Genomic DNA, 26,507 nt, shown 5'->3' with positions numbered 1-26,507 from the left:
CAATTCCCCTGTGTGAAAAATGTATTGCCCCCTTACACTCAATAACTGTTTGTCCCACCTTTAGCTGCAATGACTGCAACCAAATGCTTCCTGTAGTTGTTGATCAAATCAAATTGTATTGGTCACATACACGTGTTTACTAGATGTTATTGCGGGTGTAGCGAAATGCTTGTGCTTCTAGTTCCTTCTAGTACAACAATATCTAACAAGTAATATCTAACAATATCTAACAATATCTAACAACTACACACACATCTAAGTAAAGGAATGGAATTAAGAATTTATAAATATATGGATGAGTAATGTCAGAGCGGCATAGACTAAGATATAGTATAGAATACAGTATATACATATGAGATGAGTAGTGCAAGATATCAAAATATTATTAAAGTGACATTATTAAAGTGACTAGTGTTCCATTTATTAAAGTGGCTAATGATTTCAAGTCTGTGTATGTAGGCAGCAGCGCCTCTGTGCTAGTGATGGCTATTTAACAATCTGATGACCTTGAGATAGAAGCTGTTTTCCAGTCTTTCGGTTCCAGCTTTGATGCACTTGTACTAACCTCACCTTCTGGAGGCAGTGGCTCGAGTGGTTGTTGTCCTTGATTATCTTTTTGACCTTCCTGTGACACCTGGTGCTGTAGGTGTTCTGGAGGGCAGGTAGTTTGTCCCTGTGATGCGTTGTGCAGACCGCACCACCCTCTGGAGAGCCTTGCGGTTGTGGGCGGTGCAGTTGTCTTACCAGGCGGTGATGCAGCCCGACAGAATGCTCTCGATTGTGGATCTGTAAAAGTTTGAGGGTTTTAGGTGACAAGCCAAATTTCTTCAGCCTCCTGAGGTTGAAGAGGCGCTGTTGTGCTTCCTTCACCAAACTGTCTGTGTGGGTGGACCATTTCAGTTTGTCAGTGATATGTATGCCAAGGAACTTAAAACTTTCGACCTTCTCCACTGCTGTCCCGTCAATGTGGATAGGGGGGTGCTCGTTCTGCTGTTTCTGGAAGTCCACGATCATGTCCTTTGTTTTGTTGATGTTGAGTGTGAGGTTATTTTTCTGACACCACACTCCCAGAGCCCTCACCTCCTGCCTGTGGGCTGTCTCGTCGTTGTTGGTTATCAAGCCTACTACTGTTGTGTCGTCTGCAAACTTGATGATTGAGTTGGAGGCATGCATGGGTGAACAGGGAGTATAGGAGTGGGCTGAGCACGCACCCTTGGGGCCCCAGTGTTGAGGATCAGCGAAGTGTAGATGTTGTTTCCTACCTTCACCACCTGGGGGCGGCCTGTCAGGAAGTCTAGAACCTATTTGCACAAGGCGGGGTTTAGACCCAGGGCCTCGAGCTTAATGATGAGCATGGAGGGTACTATGGTGTTGAATGCTGAGCTATAGTCAATGAACAGCATTCTTACATGGGTATTCCTCTTGTCCAGATGGGATAGGGCAGTATGCAGTGTGATGGCGATTTGTCTGTGGACCTATTGGGGCGGTAAGCAAATTGAAGTGGGTCTAGGGTGACAGGTAAGGTGGAGGTGATATGATCCTCAACTAGTCTCTCAAAGCACTTCATGATGACAGAAGTGAGTGTTACGGGGTGATAGTCATTTAGTTCAGTTACCTTTGCATTCTTGAGTACAGGAACAATGGTGGCCGTCTTGAAGCATGTGGGGACAGCGGACTGCTTCAGTGTTACTTGCCTCGAAACGAGCATAGAAGTCATTTAGCACATCTGGTAAGCTCCTGTCATTGGGCAGCTCGTAGCTGTGCTTCCCTTTGTTGTCTGTAATAGTTTGCTAGCCCTGCCACATCTGACGAACGTCGGAGCCAGTGTAGTACGATTCAATCTTAGTCCTGCATTTACAAAAAATAATATAACAAATAAATAACATATAAATATAGGACAAAACACACATCACGACAAGAGAGACAACACAACACTACATAAAGAGAGACTGAAGACAACAACATAGCAAGGCAGCAACACATGAAAACAGCATGGTAGCAACACAACTTGACAACAACATGGTAGCAACACAACATGGTAGCAGCACAAAACATTATTGGGAACAGACAACAGCACAAAGGACAAGAAGGTGGAGACAACAATTCATCCCGCAAAGCAACCACAACTCTCAGTAAGAGTGTCCATGATTGAATCTTTGAATGAAGAGATTGAGATTAAACTGTCCAGTTTGAGTGTTTCTTGCAGCTTGTTCCAGTCACTAGCTGTGGCAAACTGAAAAGAGGAGCGACCCAGGGATGTGTGTGCGTTGGGGACATTTAACAGAATGTGACTGGCAGAACGGGTGTTGTATGTGAAGGATAAGGGCTGCAGTACATATCTCAGATAGGGGGAGTGAGGCCTAAGAGGGTTTTATAATTAAGCAGAAACCGGTGGGTCTTGCGACGGGTATACAGAGATGACCAGTTTCAAGAGAGTATAGAGTGCAGTGGTGTGTCCTATAAGGAGCAGTGGTGGCAAATCTGATGGCAGAATGGTAAAGAACATCTAGCCATTCAAGAGCACCCTTACCTGCGGATCCATAAATTACGTCTCTGTAATCTAGCATGGATAGGATGGTCATCTGAATCAGGGTTAGTTTGACAGCTGGGGTGAAAGAAGAGCGATTATGATAGAGGAAACCAAGTCTAGATCTAACTATAGCCTGCAGCTTTGATAGAGTTGAAGTCGGAAGTTTACATACACTTAGGTTGGAGTCATTAAAACTCGTTTTAAAACCATTCCACAAATTTCTTGTTAACAAACTGTAGTTTGGCAAGTCGTTTAGGACATCTACTTATTTTTCCAACAATTGTTTACAGACAGATTATTTAACTTAAAATTCACTGTATCACAATTCCAGTGGGTCAGAAGTTTACATACATTAAATTGACTGTGCCTTTAAACAGCTTGGAAAATTCCAGAAAATGATGTCATGGCTTTAGAAGCTTCTGATAGGCTAATTGACAACATTTGAGTCAATTGGAGGTGTACCTGTGAATGTATTTCAAGGCCTACCTTCAAACTCAGTGCATGGGAAAATCAAAAGAAATCAGCCAAGACCTCAGAAAACAAATTGTAGACCACAAGTCTGGTTCATCCTTGGAAGCAATTTCCAAACCCCTGAAAGTACCACGTTCATCTGTACGCAAGTATAAACACCATGGGACCAGGCAGCCGTCTTACCGCTCAGGAAGGAGACGCGTTCTGTCTCTTAGAGATGAACGTACTTTGGTGCAAAAAGTGCAAATCAATCCCAGAACAACAGCAAACGACCTTGTGAAGATGCTGGAGGAAAGAGGTACAAAAGTATCTATATCCACAGTAAAATGAGTCCTATATCGACATAACCTGAAAGGTCGCTCAGCAAGGAAGAGGCCAATGCTACAAAAACACCATCAAAAAGCCAGACTATGGTTTGCAACTGCACATGGGTACAAAGATTGTACTTTTGAGAAATGTCCTCTGGTCTGATGAAACAAAAATAGAACTGTTTGGCCATAATGACCATCGTTATGTTTGGAGGAAAATGGGGGAGGTTTGCAAGCTGAAGAACACCATCCCAACCGTGAAGCACGGGGGTGGCAGCATCATGTGGTGGGGGTGCTTTGCTGCAGGAGGGACTGGTGCACTACACAAAATAGATGGCATCATGAAAATTATGTGGATATATTTAAGCAACATCTCAAGACATCAGTCTGGAATTAAAGCTTGGTCGCAAATGGGTCTTCCAAATGGACAATGACCCCAAGCATACTTCCAAAGTTGTTGCAAAATGGTTTAAGGACAACAAAGTCAAGGTATTGGAGTGGCCATCACAAAGCCCTGAACTCAATCCTGTAGAACATTTGTGGGCAGAACTGAAAAAGTGTGTGCGAGAAAGGAGGCCTACAAACCTGACTCAGTTACACCAGCTCTGTCAGGAGGAATGGGCCAAAAATTCACCCAACTTATTGTGGGAAGCTTGTGGACGGCTACCCGAAACGTTTGACCCAAGTTAAACAATTTAAAGGCAATGCTACCAAATACTAATTGAGTGTATGTAAACTTCCGGCCCACTGGGAATGTGATGAAGGAAATCAAATTTGAAATAAATTCTTCTCTCTACTATTATTCTGACATTTCGCATTCTTAAAATAAAGTGGTGATCCTAACTGACCTAAGATAGGGAATTTTTACTAGGATTAAATGTCAGCAATTGTGAAAAACTGAGTTTAAATGTATTAGGCTAAGGTGTATGTAAACTTCTGACTTCAACTGTATGTGTTGAGAGAAGGACAGTGTACCGTCTAGCCATAGTCCCAAGTACTTGTATGAGGTGACTACCTCAAGCTCTAAACCCTCAATGGTAGTAATCACACCTGTGGGGTGAGGGGCATTCTTCTTACCTAACCACATGACCTTTGTTTTGGAGGTGTTCAGAACAAGGTTAAGGGGAGAGAAAGCTTGTTCGACACTAATAAAGCTTTGTTGTAGAGCATTGGGAAGATCTGGGAAGGGGCCAGCTGTGTATAAGACTGTATCATCTGTATATAAATGGATGAGAGAGCTTCCTACTACCTGAGCTATGTTGTTGATGTGAATTGAGAAGAGCTTGGGGCCTAGGATCCAGCCTTGGGTTACTCCCTTGGTGAAAGGCAGTGACTGAGACAGCAGATTTTCTGACTTTATACACTGCACTCTTTGAGAGAGGTAGTTAGCAAACCAGGCCAAAGGCCCCTCAGAGACACCAATACTTAGCCGGCCATAAGAATTGAATGGTCTACCGTATCAAAAGCTTTGGCCAAGTCAATAAAAATAGCAGCACAACAATGCTTAGAATCAAGGGAAATAGTGACATCATTGAGGACATTTAAGGTTGCAATTACACATCCATAACCTGAGCGGAAACCAGATTGCATACCAGAGAAAATACAAGAAAGCCAATCTGTTGATTATTGACAAGTTCTTCTAACACTTTTGATAAAAAGGGCAAAATAGAAATTGGCCTATAAACAGTTAGGATCAGCTTGACACCCCCTTTAAAAAAAGGACAAACCGTGGCTGCCTTCCAAGCAATGGGAACCTCCCCAGAAAGAAAAGAGAGTTTCAAAAGGTCAGAGAAAGGCTTGGTGATGATAGGGGCAGCAACCTTAAAGAAGAAAGGGTCTAAACCATCTGACCCAGATGTTTGTTTTTTCAGGAGCTCCTTTAGCACCTCTGACTCAGTGACTGCCTGCAGGGAGAAACTTTGTAGCGGAGCAGGAGGAAAGAGGGAGAAGCATTGGGGATAGTCGCATTAGAAGGGGTGGGAGATGAGGAAATGTTGGACGGGCAAGGAGGCATGGCTGAGTCAAATAGGAATCCTGACTTAATGAAGTGGTGATTAAAGAGCCCAGCCATGTGCTTCTTGTCAGTAACAACCACATCATCAACATGGGCAGCTGTGAGGAGGAGGGTTTATTCTCCAGGTCTTTAACCATTTTTGCAGAACTTCTTGGGGTTAGACCCACAGAGAGAGAACTGCTCCTTAAAGTAACTAACTTTGGCCTTCCGAATAGCCTTAGTGCACTTATTTCTCATTTGCCCGAACAAGAGCCCGTCAGCCTGAGTATGCGTGTGCCGAGCCTTTAGCCAAATGCAATTCTTGAGGTGGAGTAACTCACCGTCGAACCAGGGGCTGAACCTTTTTTTAATTGTAATTGTAATTGTCATTTTCTTTACAATACCACTGAAAATATATTTTAAAAAAGGGATCAAGCTGATTCTATACCCTTTTACAGAGGCCAGTTCATGAAGGTAGGCTTGCTCATTAAAGTTTTTTGCAAGTGTCTATAACAAATCAGGACAGGTCGTTTAACTGAGCAGCCATTATGAACACAGGCTGTAAAACAGTGATCACTGAGGTCATTACAGAAAACGCCAGACTGATACCTATCAAGATTATTTGTGAGGATAACATCAATGAGAGTAGCCTTTTCTGGGTGTTGGGAGTCATACCTTGTCGGATTGGCAATAATCTGAGGAAGATTTAGGGAGTCCCATTGCTTTAGGACTTGGTCAGGTGGTTTAAGCACGTCCCAGTTTAGGTCACCTAGCAGGACAAATTCATACTTAGTGTAAGGGGCCAGGAGAGCACTTAGGGGTACAGGCTGGTGCCGATGGAGGACGGTAGCACCCAACAAAGAGCTATTTGAAAGTTGAATGCTTAAAACCATCAAATCAAATTGTTTGATGAACAGACTTGGTGGAGACAAACGAGCACTGAAGGTGATCCTTGGTAAAGATTGCCACTCCCCCAACTTTGGAAGATCTGTCTTGCTGAAAAAGGTTATAACCAAAAAGGTTAACATCAGTATTCATAATACTCTTCCTTAACTTATTTGGGGTAGGGGGCATTATTGGGAATTTTGGATGAAAAGCGTGCCCAAATTCAGCCATAAAAGCTAGAATATGCATATAATTAGTATATTTGGATAGAAAACACTCTGACATTTCTAAAACTGTTTGAATTATGTCTGTGAGTATAACAGAACTCATATGGCAGGTAAAAACCTGAGAAAAAAATCCAACCAGGAAGTGGGAAATCTGAGGTTTGTAGTTTTTGAACTCAGCCCCTATCGAATACACAGTGGGATATTGGTCATTTTACACTTCCTATGGCTTACACTAGATGTCAACAGTCTTTAGAAACGTGTTTGATGCTTCTACTCTAAAGGAGGGGCTCATAAGAGCTCTTTGAGTGAGTGGTCTGGCAGAGTGCCACAGGCTCAGTCTCGTGCGCTCACGTGAAAGGTAGCTACGTTCCACTTCATTTCTGAAGATAAAGGAATTGTCCGGTTGGAACATTATTGAAGATTTATGTTAAAAACATCCTAAAGATTGATTCTATACTTCGTTTGATGTGTTTCTACTAACTGCAACAGATCTTTTTTTACTTTTCGTCTGAAACTAGTGAACGCGCTTTATGAATGTGGATTACTTGGACTGAACGCGCTAACAAAAGGAGCTATTTTGACATTATTGAACAAAACAGACATTTATTCTGGAACTGGGATTCCTGGGAGTGCATTCTGATGAAGATCATCAAATGTAAGTGAATATTTATAATGCTATTCTGACTAATGTTGACTCCACAACATGGCGGATATATGTATGGGCTCTGAGAGCTCTACTCAGATTATAGCATGGTGTGCTTTTTCGGTAAAGTTTTTTTGAAATCTGACACAGTGGTTGCATTAAGGAGAAGTGGATCTAAAATTCCATGCATAACACTTGTATCTTTTATCAATGTTTATTATGAGTATTTCTGTAAAATTGATGTGGCTCTCTGCAAAGTCACCGGATGTTTTTGGAACTACTGAACGTAACGCGCCAATGTAAACTCAGATTTTTGGACATAAATATTAACTTTACCGAACAAAACATACATGTATTGTGTAACATGAAGTCCTATGAGTGTCATCTGATGAAGATCATCAAAAGTTAGTGAATAATTTTATCTATATTTCTGCTTTTTGTGACTGCTCTCTTTGGTTGGAAAATGGCTGAATGCTTTCTGTGACTAGTTGCTGACCTAACATATGTTGTGCTTTCGCCGAAAAGCGTTTTTGAAATCGGACACTGTGGTTTTATTAACGAGAAGTTTACCTATAAAATGATGTAAAATACTTCTATGTTTGAGAATTTTCTTTTAATGGGATTTCTGTTGTTTTGAATTTGGCGCCCTGCAGTTTCACTGGCTGTTGAGAGGTGGGAAGCTCACGTCCCGAACGGTCCCAGAGAAGTTAACCATGTCTCAGTAAAGACCAAGACATCTGGATTGGAGCTGTGATCCCACACTTTCAATTTATTATTTTTAGGTAATAAGCTTCTGGTGTTAACATGCAGAAAACCCAGGCTTTACACGAGAGCAGAAATCAGTTAATGTCTCATTGGTAGGATATATGTGATCGTAGTTCGTCTATTTTATTATTGATTGATTGTACTTCGGCTAATAGGACCGATGGTAAAGGTATATTACCCTCTCAGCGACCGATCCTAACAAGGCACCCAGATCTTAGTCCACGATACCCCTGTCTCTCTCCTGTGAATGACGGGGATGAGGGCCTTGTCAGGCGTCTGAAGTAAATCCTTCCTGTCCGACTCATTGAAGAAAAGGTATTCCTCCAGTATGGGGTGAATAATTTCTGTCCTGATATCAATAAGCTTTTTTTGCTCATAAGAAACAGTACATTATGCACAAAATAACTTACAAATAATGCGAAAAAAACATACATAATAGAAAAATTGGTTACGGGATCATAAAATGGCAGCCATCTCCTTCGGCGCCATTGTCAAAAGATTTCCAGTTTGCATAAAGTCCAGTGAAGTTCTTGAGGGCTTTCGTGGCATCGGCTTGAGGGGGGATATGCATGGCTGTGACAATAACTGAAGAGAATTCTCATGGGAGATAACAGGGTCAGCATTTGATTACAAGGTATTCTAGGTCGGGTGAACAAAAGGACTTGAGTTCCTGTATATTATTACAATTACACCATGAGTCATTAGTCATGAAACATACACCCCCGCCCTTCTTCTTCCCAGAGAGATGTTTATTCCTTTCAGCGCAATGAACTGAGAATCCAGATGGCTGGTCCGACTCCGACAGTATATCCCGAGAGAGCCATGTTTCCATGAAACAGAGTGTTACAATCCCTGATGTCTCTCTGGAAAGAAACCCTTGCCCTGATCTTGTCAACTTTGTTATCCAGGGATTGAACTTTAGTGGTGGGTTGCCTCCTAAGTCTGACTAGAAGACCACTCCGAATTCTTCTTCTCCGCCGGCGTTGTTTTGGGTCAGCCTTTGGAATCAGTTAATTTGCCCTGGGTGGTGCAAACAAAGGATCCGCTTCAGGAAAGTCGTATTCCTGGTTGTAATGCTGGTAGTGCTGGTGAGTTACCACCGCTCTGATATCCAATAGTTCTTCCCGGCTGTATGTAATAACACATAACATTTTCTGGGCAAACAATGTAAGAAATAATACATAAAAAACAAAATACTGCGAAGTTTCCTAAGAACTCTCTCACATCACTTTTTTTTATGTTTGTAGTTCTCTATTGAATGCCATTACAGTATCCATTGACTTAGGACCCAAATTGCACTTCATATGGCTTCCACTAGATGTCAACAGTCTTTAGAAATTGTTTCAGGCTTGTATTCTGAAAAATGAGAGAGTAAGACCACTCTGAATGAGTGAACCCTACAGTGTCCCATAGATTTTTCATGCACACGACCGAGAGCGCGCCTTTCTTGTTTACCTTTTATATTGACAACGTTATTGTCCGGTTGAAATATTATTGATTATTTAGGCTAAAAACAACCTGAGGATTGATTATAAACATCGTTTGACATGTTTCTATGAACTTTACGGATACTATTTGGATTTTTTGTCTGCCTGTTCTGACTGCGTTTGAGCCTGTGGATTACTGAACAAAACGAGAGGGACTTTATCTAACAAAACAAACATTTATTGAGTAAATGGGAGTCTTGTGAGTGCAACCATATGAAGATTATCAAAGGTAAGTGATTAATTGTATTGCTATTTCTGACTTGTGTAAACTCCTCTACTTGGCTGGTAACCGTTTGTAATGATTTGTCTGCTGGGCGCTGTTCTCAGATAATCGCATGGTAAGCTTTCGCCGTAAAAGCCTTTTTGAAATCTGACACCGTGGTTTGATTAACAAGAAGTTAATCTTTAAACCGATGTATAACACTTGTATGTTTTCTGAATTTTTATAATGAGTATTTCTGTTTTTGAATTTGGCGCTCTGCAATTTCACCGGATGTTGGCCAGGTGGGGACGCTACCGTCCCACGTCCCCTAGTGAGGTTAACTCCCTGAGGGGAACTCCTTGCCCCACCAGGTTTTAAGCTTGTCTCTCAATAAAAACATATGTGTCAATACTTTGCTAACCAGCGCACTTCTGTATGTTGTGAAAGCGTTACATGGTCGCTGCCCATATCATTGCATAGTGCAGAAAATACACGAGAGTTCAGGGGCCTTGCTTTAACAAAGTTAACCATTTTCACTGTAATGTCCAAAACGTATTTCAAGCTGTCAGGCTTTCCCTTGGCAGCAAGAGCCTCATGTGTATGCTGCAGTGTGCCCAAGTGGCGTCGGGAGCAACTGCTTGCAGTCGCGTTACCACTTCACTATGTCTCCCTGTCATGGCTTTGCCCCATCAGTACAGATATCAACACATCTTGACCACCAAAGTCCATTTGATGTCACAAAGCTGTCCAGTACTTTAAAAATATTGTCTCCTGTTGTCCTGGTTTCCAGTGATTTGCAGAAGAGGATGTCTTCCTTAATTGACCCCGAATAAATGTAAAGGACATATACCAGGAGCTGTGCCAGGCCCGCCACGTCTTTTGACTCATACAGCTGTAACACATAGAATTCACTGGCTTGTATGCGAAGAAGTAATTGTTTCTAAACATCTCCTGCCATGTCACTGATGCTTTGTGAAACAGTGTTGTTTGATGAAGTCATTGTCTGTATAGTTTTTTGGGCCTTTTCCCCCAGCATTGTCCCAGCCATATCCGTGGCAGCAGAAATAATTAAGTCCTCCACAATAGTATGGGGCTTGCCTGTCCTAGCCACTCGGTGGCTCACCATATAAGACACTTCTAGCTCCTTCTTATTAATGGTATCTGTTGCTTTTACATATGTCTTACTACTCAAAAGTAATCTTAATTATCGCTCCAAAAACTCCTGTGGCTTATTGTTTATTTTATGTCTGCGCAAAAGTGAAGGTTTCATTGAGTTGTGAGAGTACTTTTGCATATAGACTACCATTCAAAAGTTCGGTGTGACTTACAAATGTCCTTGTTTTAGAAAAAAAGCTCCTTTATGTCCATTTAAAACAACATAAAATTTAACAGAAATACAACGTAGACATTGTTAATGTTGTAAATTACTATTGTAGCTGGAAATGAAAATAGACTGAGTTTCAGAAGAAAGTTATTTGTTTCTGGCTATTTTGAGCCTGTAATCAAGCCCACAAATGCTGATGCTCCAGATACTCTAAAGAAGGCCAGTTTTATTGCTTCTTAAATCAGGACAAGTTTTCAGCTGTGCTAACATAATTGCAAAAGGGGTTTCTAAGTATCAATGTAACAGCTGTTGGAAGGAGAGGACCAAAGCGCAGCATGGTATGTGTTCATACTTTATTTGAAATAACTGAAATAACAAAAATAACCGAAACAGTCCTTTCAGGTGCAGAAAGACACAAACAGAAAACAACTACCCACAAGACACAGGTGGGAAAAGGCTACCTAAAGTATGGTTCTCAATCAGAGATTGATGATAGACAGCTGCCTCTGATTGAGAACCACACCCGGCCAAACACACAGAAATAGAAAACATAGAACACAAAAACATAGAATGCCCACCCCAACTCACGCCCTGACCCAACCAAAATAAAGACATAAAAGGATCTCTAAGGTCAGGGCGTGACAATCAATTAGCCTTTTAAAATGAACAATTTGGATTCCCTAACACAACGTGCCATTGGAACAAATAAGTTATGGTTGCTGATAATGGGCCTCTGTACGCCTACAGTATGTAGATATTCCATAAAAAATCTGCCATTTCCAGCTACAATAGTCATTTACAACATTAATAATGTCTTAACATTTTTCAAAAAATACAGTGACATTATTTTAATGGAGAAAAAATGTGTTTTTCTTTCAAAAACAAAGACATTTCTAAGTGACCCTAATCTTTTGAACGGTGAACCCCAAATCAATGTAGTTCTCATCATATTTGTGCCTCTTCGATGGTCCAATGTCCCTGTCTGTTGTTTGATGCTTTCACGGATAAGGGGGCAGCAGCTCTTCCACTGCATCAGATTCACAACTGTCAGTGTACATGCTAGCTGGGCTAACAACAAATGTAGAATTACTGATGCTAGCATTGGATGTGCTCGTGGAAGCAGAACAACTTGTGTTGTCGACAGGTGCAGGTGTAGTACTGCTGGTAGTAGCAGTACTACCAGTAGAGCTGGTATGTGTCTCTATGGACGCGGTTCTTACTAAATGGACTGTTTGAAAATGTTAATAATTTTTTTAGTAATTTTTTAACAAATGTGGTTTATTTTTAAATGTACAAAATGGAATCAAAATGGAATCACGTTTTTACTTGGTGTACCCCTGACGGCATTGTCACGCCCTGGGAATACCTGGACTAGGCCATTCCAAAACGTCAAATGTGTTGCTTTTTAGCCAATTTCATGTTGACTTGATTGTGTGTTTTTAATTATCGTCTTGCTGCATGACTCAGCTGCAGCTCACAGAGCTGGTCATCCAGGTCCAGGTCTTGAGGCAGCAAAGCATCCCCAAGCTTGACCGTTGGTATAAGGTTATTTTATATTCTTTTTTTTTTTTTTAAGCCCTTTTTCTCCCCAATTGGTTGTTACAGTCTTGTCCCATCATGCTAAGCCGTGCTGTTTCTTGACACACTGCTCGGTTAACCCAGAAGCCAGTCACACCAATGTGTCAGAGTCCAACTGGCGATCGTGTCAGCGTGCATGCGCCCAGGCCACCACAGGAGTCGCTAGAGCGAGATGGAACAAGGACATCCTAGCCGGCTGAACCCTCCCCTATCCCGGACGACACTGGGCCAATTGTGCGTCACCTCATGAGTCTCCCAGCTGCGACACAGCCCGGGAACGAACCCGGATCTGTAGCGACGCCTCTAGCACTGCCACGCAGTACCTTAGATCGCTGCGCCACTCGGAGGCCTGGTATAAGGTTCTTCCTGTGGAATGCAGTGTTTGGTTTTCACCAGGCATAATGGGACCCATGTCATCCAAAAAGTTATACTTTTGACTCATCTGTCCATAGAACATTCTTCCAAGAGTCTTAATGATCATCCAGGTGCTCCCAGGTGATTGTCCACATAATGGACAAGATGGGTCCCATTATGTCTGGTGGAAACCAAACAGCAATGTGAGAGACTGATCAACAACTACAGGAAGCATATGGTTATAGTCATTGTAGCTAAAGGTGGCACAGCCAGTTATTGTGTGTAAGAGAGCAATTACTTTTTCACCCAGTGGAATTGGGTGTTGTATAACTTTGTTAATTAAATAAATATTTATTTGATAATAAATATATTTTTTAGTTATTTGTAAACTCAGGTTCCCTTTATCTAATATTAGGTTTTGGTTGAAGATCTGATAACATTCAGTATAATAAACTATGCAAAAATAGAGAAAAAATCAGAAAGGGGTAGTGGTGTATATGCCGACTACGTCTATGTGTAGAATAATTGCACAGCATGTTATGTGTGTATAATGCCTCACTATTGCATGCTTTAACATTTGAAACGAATGTAGGCCTAATCATAGTGTGCTCTGTTGTCCACTCCAGGTGATTGCTGTGGTAATGGACACCTTCACAGATGTGGACATCTTCGCTGATATTCTGGATGCTGCCATGCGAAGTGTTGCCGTGTATATCATTCTGGATGAACAGAATGCACACCATTTTACTACCATGGCTTCCAACTGCCGGGTCAATCTGGAGAGCATTCAAGTGAGTCTATGAAGTGGTGCAATATCTTGAATACATGTGCTGGAGTTTTTCAATTAAGACACGTTTATAATTTTGCCTTTGATATTTGATGGATTTTAGGGCATTTTCCTTAAGGCTTTCCTCTGGAAGTTCATATTCAGTAAGGAACTTAAATGTAAAGGAAACTGGACTCGTACCGAAATGGACCTGGGGCTGTCCCACCCAGACCCGATATGCATAAATACATTTTTTAAATGTAGATACCCATTCTGAACGGACCCGAGGACAACTAGACCAAATCAAATCAAATGTATTTACATCAGCTGATATCTCAAAGTGCTGTACAGAAACCCAGCCTAAAACCCCAAACAGCAAGCAATGCAGGTGTAGAAGGAAAATGCACCGTGGCTAGGAAAAACTCCCTAGAAAGGCCAAAACCTAGGAAGAAACCTAAGAGGAACCAGGCTATGAGGGGTGGCCAGTCCTCTTCTGGCTGTGCCGGGTGGAGATTATAACAGAACATGTTCAAATGTTCATAAATGACCAGCATGGTCAAATAACAATAATCACAGTAGTTGTCGAGGGTGCAACAAGTCAGCACCTCAGGAGTAAATGTCAGTTGGCTTTTCATAGCCGATCATTAAGAGTATCTCTACCGCTCCTGCTGTCTCTAGAGAGTTGAAAACAGCAGGTCTGGGACAGGTAGCATGTCCGGTGAACAGGTCAGGGTTCCATAGCCGCAGGCAGAACAGTTGAAACTGGAGCAGCAGCACGGCCAGGTGGACTGGGGACTGCAAGGAGTCATCATGCCAGGTAGTCCTGAGGCATGGTCCTGGGGCTCAGGTCCTCCGAGAGAGAAAGAGAAAGAGAGAATTAGAGAGAGCATACTTAAATTCACACAGGACACCGGATAAGACAGAAGTACTCCAGATATAACAAACTGACCCTAGCCCCCCGACACATAAACTACTGCAGCATAAATACTGGAGGCTGTGACAGGAGGGGTCAGGAGACACTGTGGCCCCATCCGATGATACCCCCGGACAGGGCCAAACAGGAAGGATATAACCCCACCCACTTTGCCAAAGCACAGCCTCCACACCACTATAGGGATATCTTCAACCACCAACTTACCATCCTGAGGCAAGGCCCACAAAGATCTCCGCCACGGCACAACCAAGGGGGGGGCGCCAACCCAGACAGGAAGATCACGTCAGTGACTCAACCCACTCAAGTGGCGCACCCCTCCCAGGGACGGCATGGAAGAGCACCAGTAAGCCAGTTACTCAGCCCCTGTAATAGGGTTAGAGGCAGAGAATCCCAGTGGAGAGAGGGAAACCGGTTCGTTGCTCCAGAGCCTTTCCGTTCACCTTCACACTCCTGGGCCAGACTACACTCAATCATATGACCCACTGAAGACCCGTTCCGTCCAGACCCGGTCCGATCAGCAGTAAAGCAGCGATCCCTAAACCTCTTAGGGATCGGATGTCGCTAGCAGGATCCAATTCGACCACATCCGGTGAAATTGCAGAGCGCCAAATAAATAAAAAAAATCGTAATATTAAACAATCATGGAAATACAAGTGTCTTACATCATTCAAAAGCTTATATTCTTGGTAATGCTTTCCTACTTTCCTAATGAGGGTCACCTTGGATAAACTACAACTACTACTAAGAAAGAAGCCTGAAACCTTGTATAAAGACTGTTGACATCTAGTGGAAGCCATAGGTACTGCAATCTGGGAGCTATTTTCATTATTTTGTAGTTTATTCATCTATAGTTTTTTCCTTTATTAAACAAACATGAATCATCACAACGCTGCATTTTGGTCCGACTCTCCTTCACCTAAAGAAAACCGTTACAGAATCACCCACCACAACAGGACCAAGCGGCGTGGTAACGGGCAGCAGCAGGAGAAGCGCGATAAGGACTTCTGGACTTGGGAAGAAATCCTCGACGGGAGAGGACCCTGGGCAAAGCCAGGGGAGTGTCGCCGCCCCAAGGTGCAGCAGGAGAAACGGCAGCAGGAGCAGCGAGAGGAATGGACATGGAGGACGAATTGGACGGTAAAGGACCCTGGGCACAGCCTGGAGAATATCGCCGCCCCAAAGAAGAACTGGAGGCGGCGAAAGCAGAGAGGCGCTGGCATGAGGAGGCAGCAAGGCGACGCGGATGGAAGCCTGAGAGTCAGCCCCAAACATTTATTTGGGGGGGCTCACAGGGAGTATGGCTACGCCAGGTAGGAGACCTGCGCAAACTCCCTGTGCTTACTGGGGGGCTAGAGAGACCGGGCAGGCAGGCACCATGTTATGCTGTGGTGCGCATGGTGTCTCCAGTGCGGGTGCATAGCCCGGTGCGGTACATTCCAGCTCCGCGTATCAGCCGGGCTAGAGTGAGCATCGAGCCAAGTGCCATGAAGCCGGCTCTACGCATCTGGTCTCCAGTGCGTCTCCTTGGGCCGGCTTACATGGCACCAGCCTTGCGCTCGGTGTCTCCGGTTCGCCTGCATAGCCCAGTGCGGGCTATTCCACCTCGCCGCACTGGCCGGGCGACCGAGAGCATTCAACCAGGTAAGGTTGGGCAGGCTCAGTGCTTAAGAGCTCCAGTGCGCCTGCACGGTCCGGTCTATCCAGTACCACCTCCACGCACCAGCCCTCCGGTGGCAGCTCCCCGCACCAGAGCTGCCAGTCCGTATGGAGCAGCCAGAGCCGCCTGTCAGCATGGAGCAGCCAGAGCCGCCTGTCAGCATGGAGCAGCCAGAGCCGCCAGTCAGCATGGAGCAGCCAGAGCCGCCAGTCAGCATGGAGCAGCCAGAGCCGCCAGTCAGCATGGAGCAGCCAGTGCCGCCAGTCAGCATGGAGCAGCCAGAGCCGCCAGTCAGCATGGAGCAGCCAGAGCCGCCAGTCAGCATGGAGCAGCCAGAGCCGCCAGTCAGCATGGAGCAGCCAAAGTCGCCAGTCAGCATGGAGCAGCCAGTCAGCATGGAGCAGCCAAAGCTGCCAGTCAGCCAGGATCTTCCAGATCCGCTATTCAGCCAGGATCCGCCATTCAGCCAGGATCCGCTATTCAGCCTGGATCCGCCAGTTAGCCAGGATCTGCCGGAACCGCCAGTCAGCCAGGATCTGCCAGAACCACCTGCCAGCCAGGATCTGCCAGAGCCTACTACCGGCCTGAGCTTCCTCTCAGTGCTGAGCTACCCCTCAGTCCCGAGCTACCCCTCAGTCCCGAGCTACCCCTCAGTCCCGAGCTACCCCTCAGTCCCGAGCTACCCCTCAGTCCCGAGCTACCCCTCAGTCCCGAGCTACCCCTCAGTCCCGAGCTACCCCTCAGTCCCAAGCTGCCCCTCAGTCCAGTGGGGCCCTTGGTGAGGACTACTAGGCCAAGGTCGGCGGCGAGGGTCGCCTATCTAGGGACGCTAAGGAGGTGGACTAAGACATTTATGGAGTGGGGTCCACGTCCAGCGCCAGAGCCGCCACCGCGGACAGATGCCCACCCACACCCTCCCCTATAGGTTTACGTTGTGCGTTCGGAATCCGCACCTTGGAGGGGGGGTACTGTCACGTTCTGACCATCGTTCGTGTGTGTTTTCCTTGTTTTAGTGTTGGTCAGGACGTGAGCTGGGTGGGCATTCTATGTTTTGTGTCTGGTTTGTATATTTCTATGTGTGGCCTGATATGGTTCTCAATCAGAGGCAGGTGTTAGTCATTGTCTCTGATTGGGAACCATATTTAGGTAGCCTGGGTTTCACTGTGTGTGTGTGGGTGATTGTTCCTGTCTCTGTGTTTGCACCAGATAGGACTGTTTAGGTTTTCACATTTCATTATTTTGTAGTTTATTCATGTATAGTTTTTTCCTTTATTAAACAAACATGAATCATCACAACGCTGCATTTTGGTCCGACTCTCCTTCACCTAAAGAAAACCGTTACAAATAGCTTCAATAGCTGGGTTATTTATCCTCAAATATGATTACGTAGTACCTGTCTTGAATGCATCAAACCGGGAGACGCTAGCTAACGTTAGCTAGCTAGGCTAATTGAGCCTACAGTGCATGTGCTTTCTCATCCTACAGTTACAAATAACAACAACTCCATTCAGAATATTAATTAGCAGCCTACCTGTTAGCTCTTGGTCATTGTAGCCTATTCTTCTTTAACTTTTAATTCAATAACTTTAATTCCATCTTCCATTGATTAGATATCTCCTAACTTTTGCGAAACATGTAGGCTCTACGACTGTAGTATATTGCCGCTTTGATGACTAATGATTGACCAACAACAAGCGCTATGCGCCACGTTCCACTCTCTTGAAAAGCAAGAGCAGCAGTATGAGTGATAAAAAAAATATCTCTCTCTCAACTGTAGCTGTCACATTCGGATCTGTGCGGGCTCTTCCAGACAAGTCCGTTAAAATTGCACATATCTGAGACCCGTGGCAATCATATCAGATCCGACACAGACCCATGACATTATTTATAACTCTGGATCCGGGCCTGCTCGGGTCCCAGATTGTGTCTTCGGTATTCGGTATTCGGGTACTTGTGGATCTGTGAAGACCAATAAAGGAAACCTGTAGGCTTGGGATATGAATAGCTCTTCCTCTCAACCTTGAACATGAAGACCCACTACCTCTTTCCTCATTTGTTCCCATTTAATGAACAACAACTACTCAATTTCAATCATTATTCATATGGAACTAATTCAGTACTTTTTGGAGAACATCTAATGAGAACACCATGTTTTTATCTTGCAGTTCATGCGTGTCAGAACTGTGTCAGGCATCACCTATCGCTGTCGCTCTGGAAAGTCCTTCAAGGGTCAAATGCTGGATCGCTTCTTGCTGACCGACTGCAGGGCTGTCCTGAGTGGAAACTATAGGTGAGGGTTCCAAAATGAAGAATGTGGTACAAAGTGTTTTAAAATTGTACAAATGTTGCATGATTTCTCAAGCAGACTGGGCATTAGTAATGTGTATTTAAGAAACTGTACATTAAGTTTCTCTTACACCTGTGTAGTAACAAATACATAACATTATTGTTCCATTGTAATTTAGAAATTGCTTTGCATTTGCATAGTAATGGAGTTAAGAGTTCCTTATTCCATTTTAATATGTATATTTTGCTGCATTGTGCTGTTTAATGAAATTCCATGAATCTCTCTGCCCACAGCTTCATGTGGTCTTTTGAGAAGATTCACCGTTGCATGGCTCACCTCTTTCTTGGACAGCTTGTGACTACTTTTGATGAGGAGTTCCGAATCCTGTTTGCACAGTCCCAACCTTTGGTACCTGAAAATGTCCTTGTTCCAGTGCCAGACTACAGCAGTTTATCTGACAGCCAATACAGCACTGATAGGACACCATTGTTCAGAGATCCCAGAAAGTTCCTGCCCATAGAGAGCTCTCGTCCTAAAGAATGGGCTAGACATTCCTTTGATGATCAGAAAAGAATGCCCCCTGGAAGGCACGAGCACATCCACAGGTCACTAGATCAGGGTCCACTAGATATGCGCAGAAACAAGTACTCCTCACAGCAATTTAGAATAGAGCAGCAGTATTTTATGGACCAAGGTCACCCTATGATACAGTCGAACACAATGGATTTTGCTGGCTCTAAAAGGCACAGTTATGCAGAGGGCACTTATGCCAGACACTCCTCCTCTCAATTCATGCAGCACCAAGCCATGCACAACTTTGAGGAGGGTATGGCAACCCAAAGCAGGAAGATACATAGGGAACAGCATCACTACCAGAGAACGGGGCCAGAGCCTGGTTATGGTAGCTACGATCAATTCAGGGACCAAGGGTACCCTCCGATGGATCAGTATTCTGAGTCTGGGTACTCACATGGAATAGAGATAGAGCCACCAGACAACTATGACCCTGTAGTGAATTATTTATCATCATCAAAACTTGCTATGGAGATGGGACATGGCTCAGATAAATTATCACATCCAGGAGAGGGTCCCTTTTGTCATTCAAATGCAAAAAGACTGAGTGTGGGCCATCCTTATGCCTGTCAGACCTCCCCAACACAACAAAACCTGTCTGAACAGAAGCAGTTTTTTGTTGGGTCTGGTTCGGACCGTAAAACACAGGATCCCAGTGCAAAGCAGGGGATGCGAGATTGGAGGATCAGCTCATACCTCAGTGCATATGATGATGCCGGGGAAGAAGACATTTCACAGCCTTTTGGAAATGATCCCTTTGAAGAGCCCCTTAATCCCTCACAAGGAATAATATTTGCTCCACTGGTATCAGATCCCAAGTTTAATGCCAAAGAGTTACCCAAGATTGCAGGGCTCAGGTTAAAGACCACACGCCCAGAACATTCAAGAACACCAGATATTATTGTTAGCATGGCAACAGATGAAGGCGACAAATCAGAGGATATGGATGTAAAAGAGCCCAAAAGAGAAGAGTCATTCCGTAGGAGGTTCAACCCTGCTATCCAAAGGACCTCAAGGCTAAGATCCTCACTAATCTTCAGCTCACAACTAGAACAGCATATCTCTCAAGAACTGAACCTTACCTCAGGCCAACATTGTGAGGAAACTGCCAACGAGGAAGATGACCAATCTAGATTTTCCTTGACTGCTCAGATTTTGGGAAAACGAAGATCCATAACAAGAGAACCTTTTGAATGGAGATGTAATAAGCCAGCAACAGTTGATAATTCAACCATAGAGTCTTTGAAATTTGAGGACATCACTACTGATGCCGGTGATAAGGAATTGCAAAATAATCCTCCTTTGGGCACCAACATGGCTTCTTCAAAGGAACAACCTAAACCTGACCATGAAGAAGAAAGCAAAATGGTACAATGTGCACATCCATCCAAATCTGCTCAAATTGAGCAACCCAAAACCATACAAACAGCACACCTGCCATCTTCATTGAGCAATACATTATATATAGATATGAATGATCCAGACAGTAGGTTCAAGTTTTTTAAAGAGTTGGCTGCCAAACGAAAAGCTGCAAAGGCTTCAGAGTCTGAGAGCAGCGCTGAAAAAGCTCCTCTAAATCCAGTGACTCCATTTGACTTGAAAACAAAGGACGAAGTCACAAGTGTAGAACCTACTCTTCCAGTGGCTCCACTAAATCCAGCAGATACTTCCACCAAAAAGCCATCTACATCAACAGAGGGACCTCTTAACCCAGAAGATACATCAAACAAAAAGACAGCAACATCAACAGAGACCCCACCTAATCCAGCAGATACTTCAACAAACAAGACAGCAACATCAACAGAGACCCCACCTAATCCAGCAGATACTTCAACAAACAAGACAGCAACATCAACAGAGACCCCACCTAATCCAGCAGATACTTCCAACAAAAAGGCAGCTACATCAACACAGACCTCTTCAGAAACACTGGAGACCTCACCTGTCTCACAGGGGAATAAAACATCCATGGCAACACATGGCTCATTACATCTTGATGTCAAAGACAAGGCTTCTAAAAATGAAGAACAGGAAGAACTTAATCTTCCCAAAAGTGACTCCAAAACATTCCTAATTCGTAGATTATCTTGTGACGATGGGCTACTTAGAGTCTCTATGGATGCTGAGAAGATTGAGCTGAAGAACAGTCAGAACCAAAGTGTGTCTGAAGTTAACACAAGAGATACAAGTGCATTTCTTGAGCACACCTCAAAAGAGCGTATCTTTAACATCGCCCCAAAGGAGTTTAGTTCATATAAACTATCACCAAAGGAACCAAATTCTTCAAATCCTGCTTCAAAGGATCTGAGCCCATCTCTTCCACTCACCCTAACAGAAGTTAGCTCGTTGTTATCTCCAACATCAACGAGTTTCAGTTTAGCTAATCTCACTTCATTTAAACATGCTGCAAAAGATTTGAGCTCAGCCCTTACCCCCACCCTTAATGAGTCCAGTTCATCAAAGCAGTCCAACAAACCTCTGAGCCCCACCCAATCCGAATCAAGTGTCTCTTCTCATCCCATTCCATCAAAATCCAGCACCTCTGCTCATACCATCCCATTGCAATCAAGTCCCCCCATTATTCCTGGTCCAGTTGAGCCAGTTGTGTCTCCCAAGCCTGACAAAACTGATTCCAAGGAATCTCTTAGCCCTACCCCAATGCAATCTTGCTCGTCCTCAATCCCTGCCCCTGCAACAAAACTTAGCCTCCGGCTAAGCTCTACCCAAACAAAATCCAGTTCCTTACCTACATCCACCTTAGTTGGGTCCACTTCATCAACACCAATAGACTCTAACATCTCTCCCACTCCCTCCACAAAGGAGTCATTGTTTACAATTGCCACAACTGAGTTAAAGTCACCCCCTCCAAAGACCAACCCAATAAAATCCTACTCCTCTCCTAGTCCTGGCCAAGATGAGTTTGTTTTATCCCCCAAACCCTCCAAAACAGCATCCATCTCTGATCCAAAGCCCACCACAGCAGAGTTTAATGACTCTCCCAACTCCTCACTTCCATCGCCAAAGCATTTCACGGAACAAGCCAACAAATCTCCCATCCTAACACCAACACAATCTAGTTCTTCTTCCAATCCAACAACAAGAGAACCCAACCCTCTTCCTAACAACACCCCAACAGAACCAGGTGCATCTCCTGACCACACCCCAACAGATTCAAGTGCATCTTCTAACCCTACCCAAACAAAATCACATTCCTCCCCTATGTCTGCGTCAGGTGGATCAGTTTTGTTCCCAATGTCTGGCCAAACAAAATCTATCACTTCTCCAAACCTCACCCCAACAGAATATTGTTCCTCTCCTAATCATACCCCAACTGAGTCTACCTCACCATTCAACCAAGTCCTTGTAGAATCCAACCCATCAAGTAACTCAAACCCAACTCATTCCACTGCTTCTCATGACACTGTCCCAGATCCATCCGTCATTGTGGATAACAGTAAGAAGGGCAAACTAAGTAACCTTATCAAGGAGAAAAAAGCTGGAAGTTCTCCTGCCGCTAAAGGTGACAAGAAAGCAGGTGATGCTGAGATAATGAGCAAAACTGCTCCTGGAGAATCTGCCTCCCATGGACCTCAGAGTCCTGATGAAACCAAAGAGAATGATAGCACTATGAAACCAGAGAGCCCTACAGATCAAACTAATCCCATATCACCCCCAGTGAAGCAAGCTAAAGTAAGCCAGTCCCACTACCATTCATCTACTGCCAATGTACTCTCAAGCAGCAACCTAAGAGATGACACAAAGCTCCTTTTAGGGCAGATTTCTGCTAACAGCCAGAGCCGGACAGAATTCACTATAGAATCTGCTGTCACTGATGATGCCAAACAGGATGAGGCTGACCGGAGTGTTAGTGGTAAGGAGGAAGAATCAGCCCAAGGACAGAGCAGAGGCCCGACTAGAACTTCTCAGGAGCGGGAGAAGCTACTTCAGAGAATCGAGAGCATGCGGAAGGAGAGGAAAGTATACAGCCGCTTTGAGGTAAAGTACCATACTGTATCAATAGGCCAGTAGAAATTGACAAAATACAATTTTAAGGTACCTATTGTACCCAAGGTACCCACTGTATTGTGTTTTCACTCACACCTGCTTTCCTTCATGTGAGCTCATGTTTTCTGTTTATTATTCTGTATTTTGATAGATGCCGCCTTAACCAGGGATCGGAAGGATGATTGAGTATGGAGAAAGACCATCGCTAATTCTCCTCTAAAACTTGTCCTTTAACTATGTCCATTCCCCAAAAGTCTAAAATCACAGGTCAGAGAGGCACAACTAGCTAACCAGCAGAGAGGTATTATTCTCAGGTTTCTATATTAGAGTGTTCCTCCGAATGGACTATCTGCATGTAAATGATTAAGGTTTATGGGAACATGAACAGAAACTTGACTAAGTTGACTAAGTTGACCAACATGGACTACTGTATAAGTAAACAGAGACTCTACAGTGTGGACAATGGACTACTGCTATCTACAAGGTGGGACTGAAACATGCAATCTCATCAGATAAATACCCAGCTAAATGTGCAATATATTTGAAAAGTATTGTGTTCATAGACACATCGGACACATAGGTATTGTTGACTGTATGGGTCAACTGCAAAGTAATATCTGTTACTCTCATGGTTGTTTAATTATTATCTGTTTGAGGATCTGTTTTATATACTAACAGACATTTCAAAATACAAACATTAGAATCACCATTAATCATCATAGAACATGTAATTATCATAAACAGTGCAAGTATAGCTTTCAAGCAGTTAATGGACTACTTTCTTCATTTCAGTAGGTTAGTAGGTGTAACAAATCAGGATGACAATGTGCAAGATAAACCAAATGCAGGTAACTGCCAAAATAATGTAAACACATATGTAAATGAGGGATACAAAGAATATTGAAGGCATTTTCATTCCACACAGGTGTGGTTCCTAAATTAATTAAGCAATTAACATCATGCTTTGGGTCATGTATAAAAATGCTGGGGCGGCCATGTTTTTGGATACTATTGTTATACCCCCATAGGATGACATTGCTCCCATCCGCAGGGCACAAGTGGTTACTGAATGGTTTGATGAGCATTAAAACGATGAAACCATATGCCATGTTTGTCTCAGTCACCAGATCTCAACCCAATTGAACACTTCTGGGAGATTCTGGAGTGGTGCCTGAGACAACGTTTTCCACCACCATCAACAAAACACAAATTATGGAATTTCTCATGGAAGAATGGTGTTGCATCCCTCCAATAGAGTTCCAGACACTCGCCAAATCTATGCCAAGGTGCATTGAAGCTGTTCATGGTGTTTCTTTGATTTATTTATTTTATTTTTTGGCAGTTACCTGTGTATGCATGAATAATCATGTGTATTTGCACAAAAATTTTAATGCCATGGGACATTGCGATCTCCAGTTTGGACTTTCAAAAGTATGTGGACACCTGCTCGTCGAAAACCTCATTCCAAAATCATGGGAAATAGTATGGAGTTGGTCCCCCCCTTTACTGCTATAACAGCCTCCACTCTTCTGGGAAGGCTTTCCATTAGATGTTGGAACAATGCTGTGGGGACTTGCTTCTATTCAGCCACAAGAGCAATGGTGAGGTCGGGCACTGATGTTAGGTGATTAGGCCTGGCTCTCAGTCGGCATTCCAATTCATCCCAGAGGTGTTCGATGGGGTTGATGGGCTCTGTGCAGGCCAGACAAGTTCTTCCACACCAATCTCGAACAAACCATTTCTGTATGGATTTCGCTTTGTGCAAGGAGGCATTGTCATGCTGAAACAGGAAAGAGCCTTCCCCAAACTGTTGGCACAAAGTTGGAAGCACAGAATCGTCTAAAATGTAATTGTATTCTGTAGTGTTAAGATTTCCCTTCACTGGAACTAAGGGGCCTAGCCCGAACCATGAAAAACAGCCCCAGACCGTTATGTCTCATCCACCAAACTTTACAGTTGGCATTATGCATTCGGCAGGTAGCGTTCTCCTGTTATCTGACAAACCCAGATGTGTCTGTCTGACTGCCACATGGTGAAGCGTGACTCATCACTCCAGAGAATGCTTTTCCACTGCTCCGGCGTCCAATTGGCGGCGAGTTTTACACCACTCCAGCTGACGCTTGGCTTTGCACATAGTGATCTTAGGCTTGTGTGCGGCTGCTCAGCCATTGAAACCCATTTCATGAATCTCCCGGCGAACAGTTCTTATGCTGACATTGCTTCCAGAGGCAGTTTGGAACTCTGTAGCGAGTGAAGTGCATTTGGAAGGTTTTCAGACCCCTTGACTTTTCCACATTTTGTTATGTTAGAGCCTTATTCTAAAATTGATAAAAATTTGTTTTTTTTGCTCATCAATCTACACACAGTACCCCACAAGGACAAAGCGAAAACAGGATTTTAGACATTTTTGCAAATGTATTCAAATTAAAAAACAGAAAAAACATTTACATAAGTATTCAGACCCTTTGCTATAAGAGACGAAATTGAGCTCTGGTGCATCCTGTTTCCATTGATCATCCTTGAGATGTTTCTAAAACGGGCTTGAAGTCATCTGTGATAAATTCAATTGATTGGACATGATTTGGAAAGGCACACACCCGTCTATATAAGGTCCCACAGTTGACAGTGCAAGTCAGAGCAAAAACCAAGCCATGAGATCGAAGGAATTGTCCGTAGAGCTCCGAGACAGGAATGTGTTGAGGCACAGGGTACCAAAACATTTCTGCAGCATTGAAGGCCAAGAACACAGTGGCCTCCATTATTTTTGAATGGAAGAAGTTTGGAACCACCAAGACTCTTCCTAGAGCTGGACGCCCCGCCAACCTGAAACTAGGCACCATCCCTACGGTGAAGCATGGTCATGGCAGCATCATGCTATGGGGATGTTTTTCAGAGGCAGGGACTGGGACACTAGTCAGGATCAAGGGAATGATGATCGGAGCAATGTACAGAAAGATCCTTGATAAAAACCTGCTCCAGAGCGCTCAGGAACTCAGACCGGACCTCAGACTGTTCACCTTCCTACAGGACAATGACCCTAAGCACACAGGCAGGACAACACAGGAGTGGCTTTGGGACAAGTCTCTGAATGTCCTTGAGTGGCCCAGCCAGAGCCCGGACTTGAACCCGATAAAACATCTCTGGAGAGACTTTAAAATAGCTGTGCAGCGACGCTCCCCATCCAACCTGACCCGAGCTTGAGAGGATCTGCAGAGAAGAATGGGAGAAACTCCCCAAATACAGGTGTGCCAAGCTTGTAGCGTCATACCCAAGAAGACTCTAGGCTGCAATCGCTGCCAACGGTGCTTCAACAAAGTGCTGAGTAAAGGGTCTGAATACTAATGTAAATGTGAAATGTCCATGTTTTTTTTGTACTCTGTATAGATGTAATAAGCTAAATAAAGTGTGTAAATGAACGCCATTTGCTTGATAGTGTTGTCCTTTTCATTTTGGGGGGAAATAAACTGTTTGATTTGTTTTCATGTTTCACAAAAAGACTGGAAGAACCATGTGCTTTT

At 43.8% G+C, this 26,507-nt stretch overlaps 1 protein-coding gene across 2 annotated transcripts in view; it reads left to right on the top strand.

Annotated features, from left to right (window-relative positions):
• Positions 1-24,548, top strand: part of LOC110502259 (protein FAM83H) — a 28,776-nt gene extending 4,228 nt beyond the window's left edge. The window contains exons 3-6 of one of the 2 annotated variants that reach the window (XM_021580158.2): positions 13,394-13,558; positions 18,290-18,414; positions 18,705-22,980; positions 23,141-24,547. In XM_021580158.2, the coding sequence (XP_021435833.2) occupies positions 13,394-13,558; positions 18,290-18,414; positions 18,705-22,980; positions 23,141-23,152 (4,578 nt within the window). In that variant the 3' untranslated portion in view covers positions 23,153-24,547. Of the gene's footprint in view, positions 1-13,393; positions 13,559-18,289; positions 18,415-18,704 lie in introns of both variants that reach the window. The other variant, XM_036959944.1, reaches the window with a different exon arrangement.
• The last annotated feature ends 1,959 nt before the right edge of the window (positions 24,549-26,507 follow it).

The sequence above is a fragment of the Oncorhynchus mykiss genome, chromosome 23 (assembly GCF_013265735.2).
Source record: "Oncorhynchus mykiss isolate Arlee chromosome 23, USDA_OmykA_1.1, whole genome shotgun sequence".
In the NCBI taxonomy this organism is placed as follows: domain Eukaryota; kingdom Metazoa; phylum Chordata; class Actinopteri; order Salmoniformes; family Salmonidae; genus Oncorhynchus; species Oncorhynchus mykiss.
The sequence above is the reverse complement of the archived record's forward strand: the minus strand, read 5'-3'. Positions and strand labels throughout refer to the sequence as shown.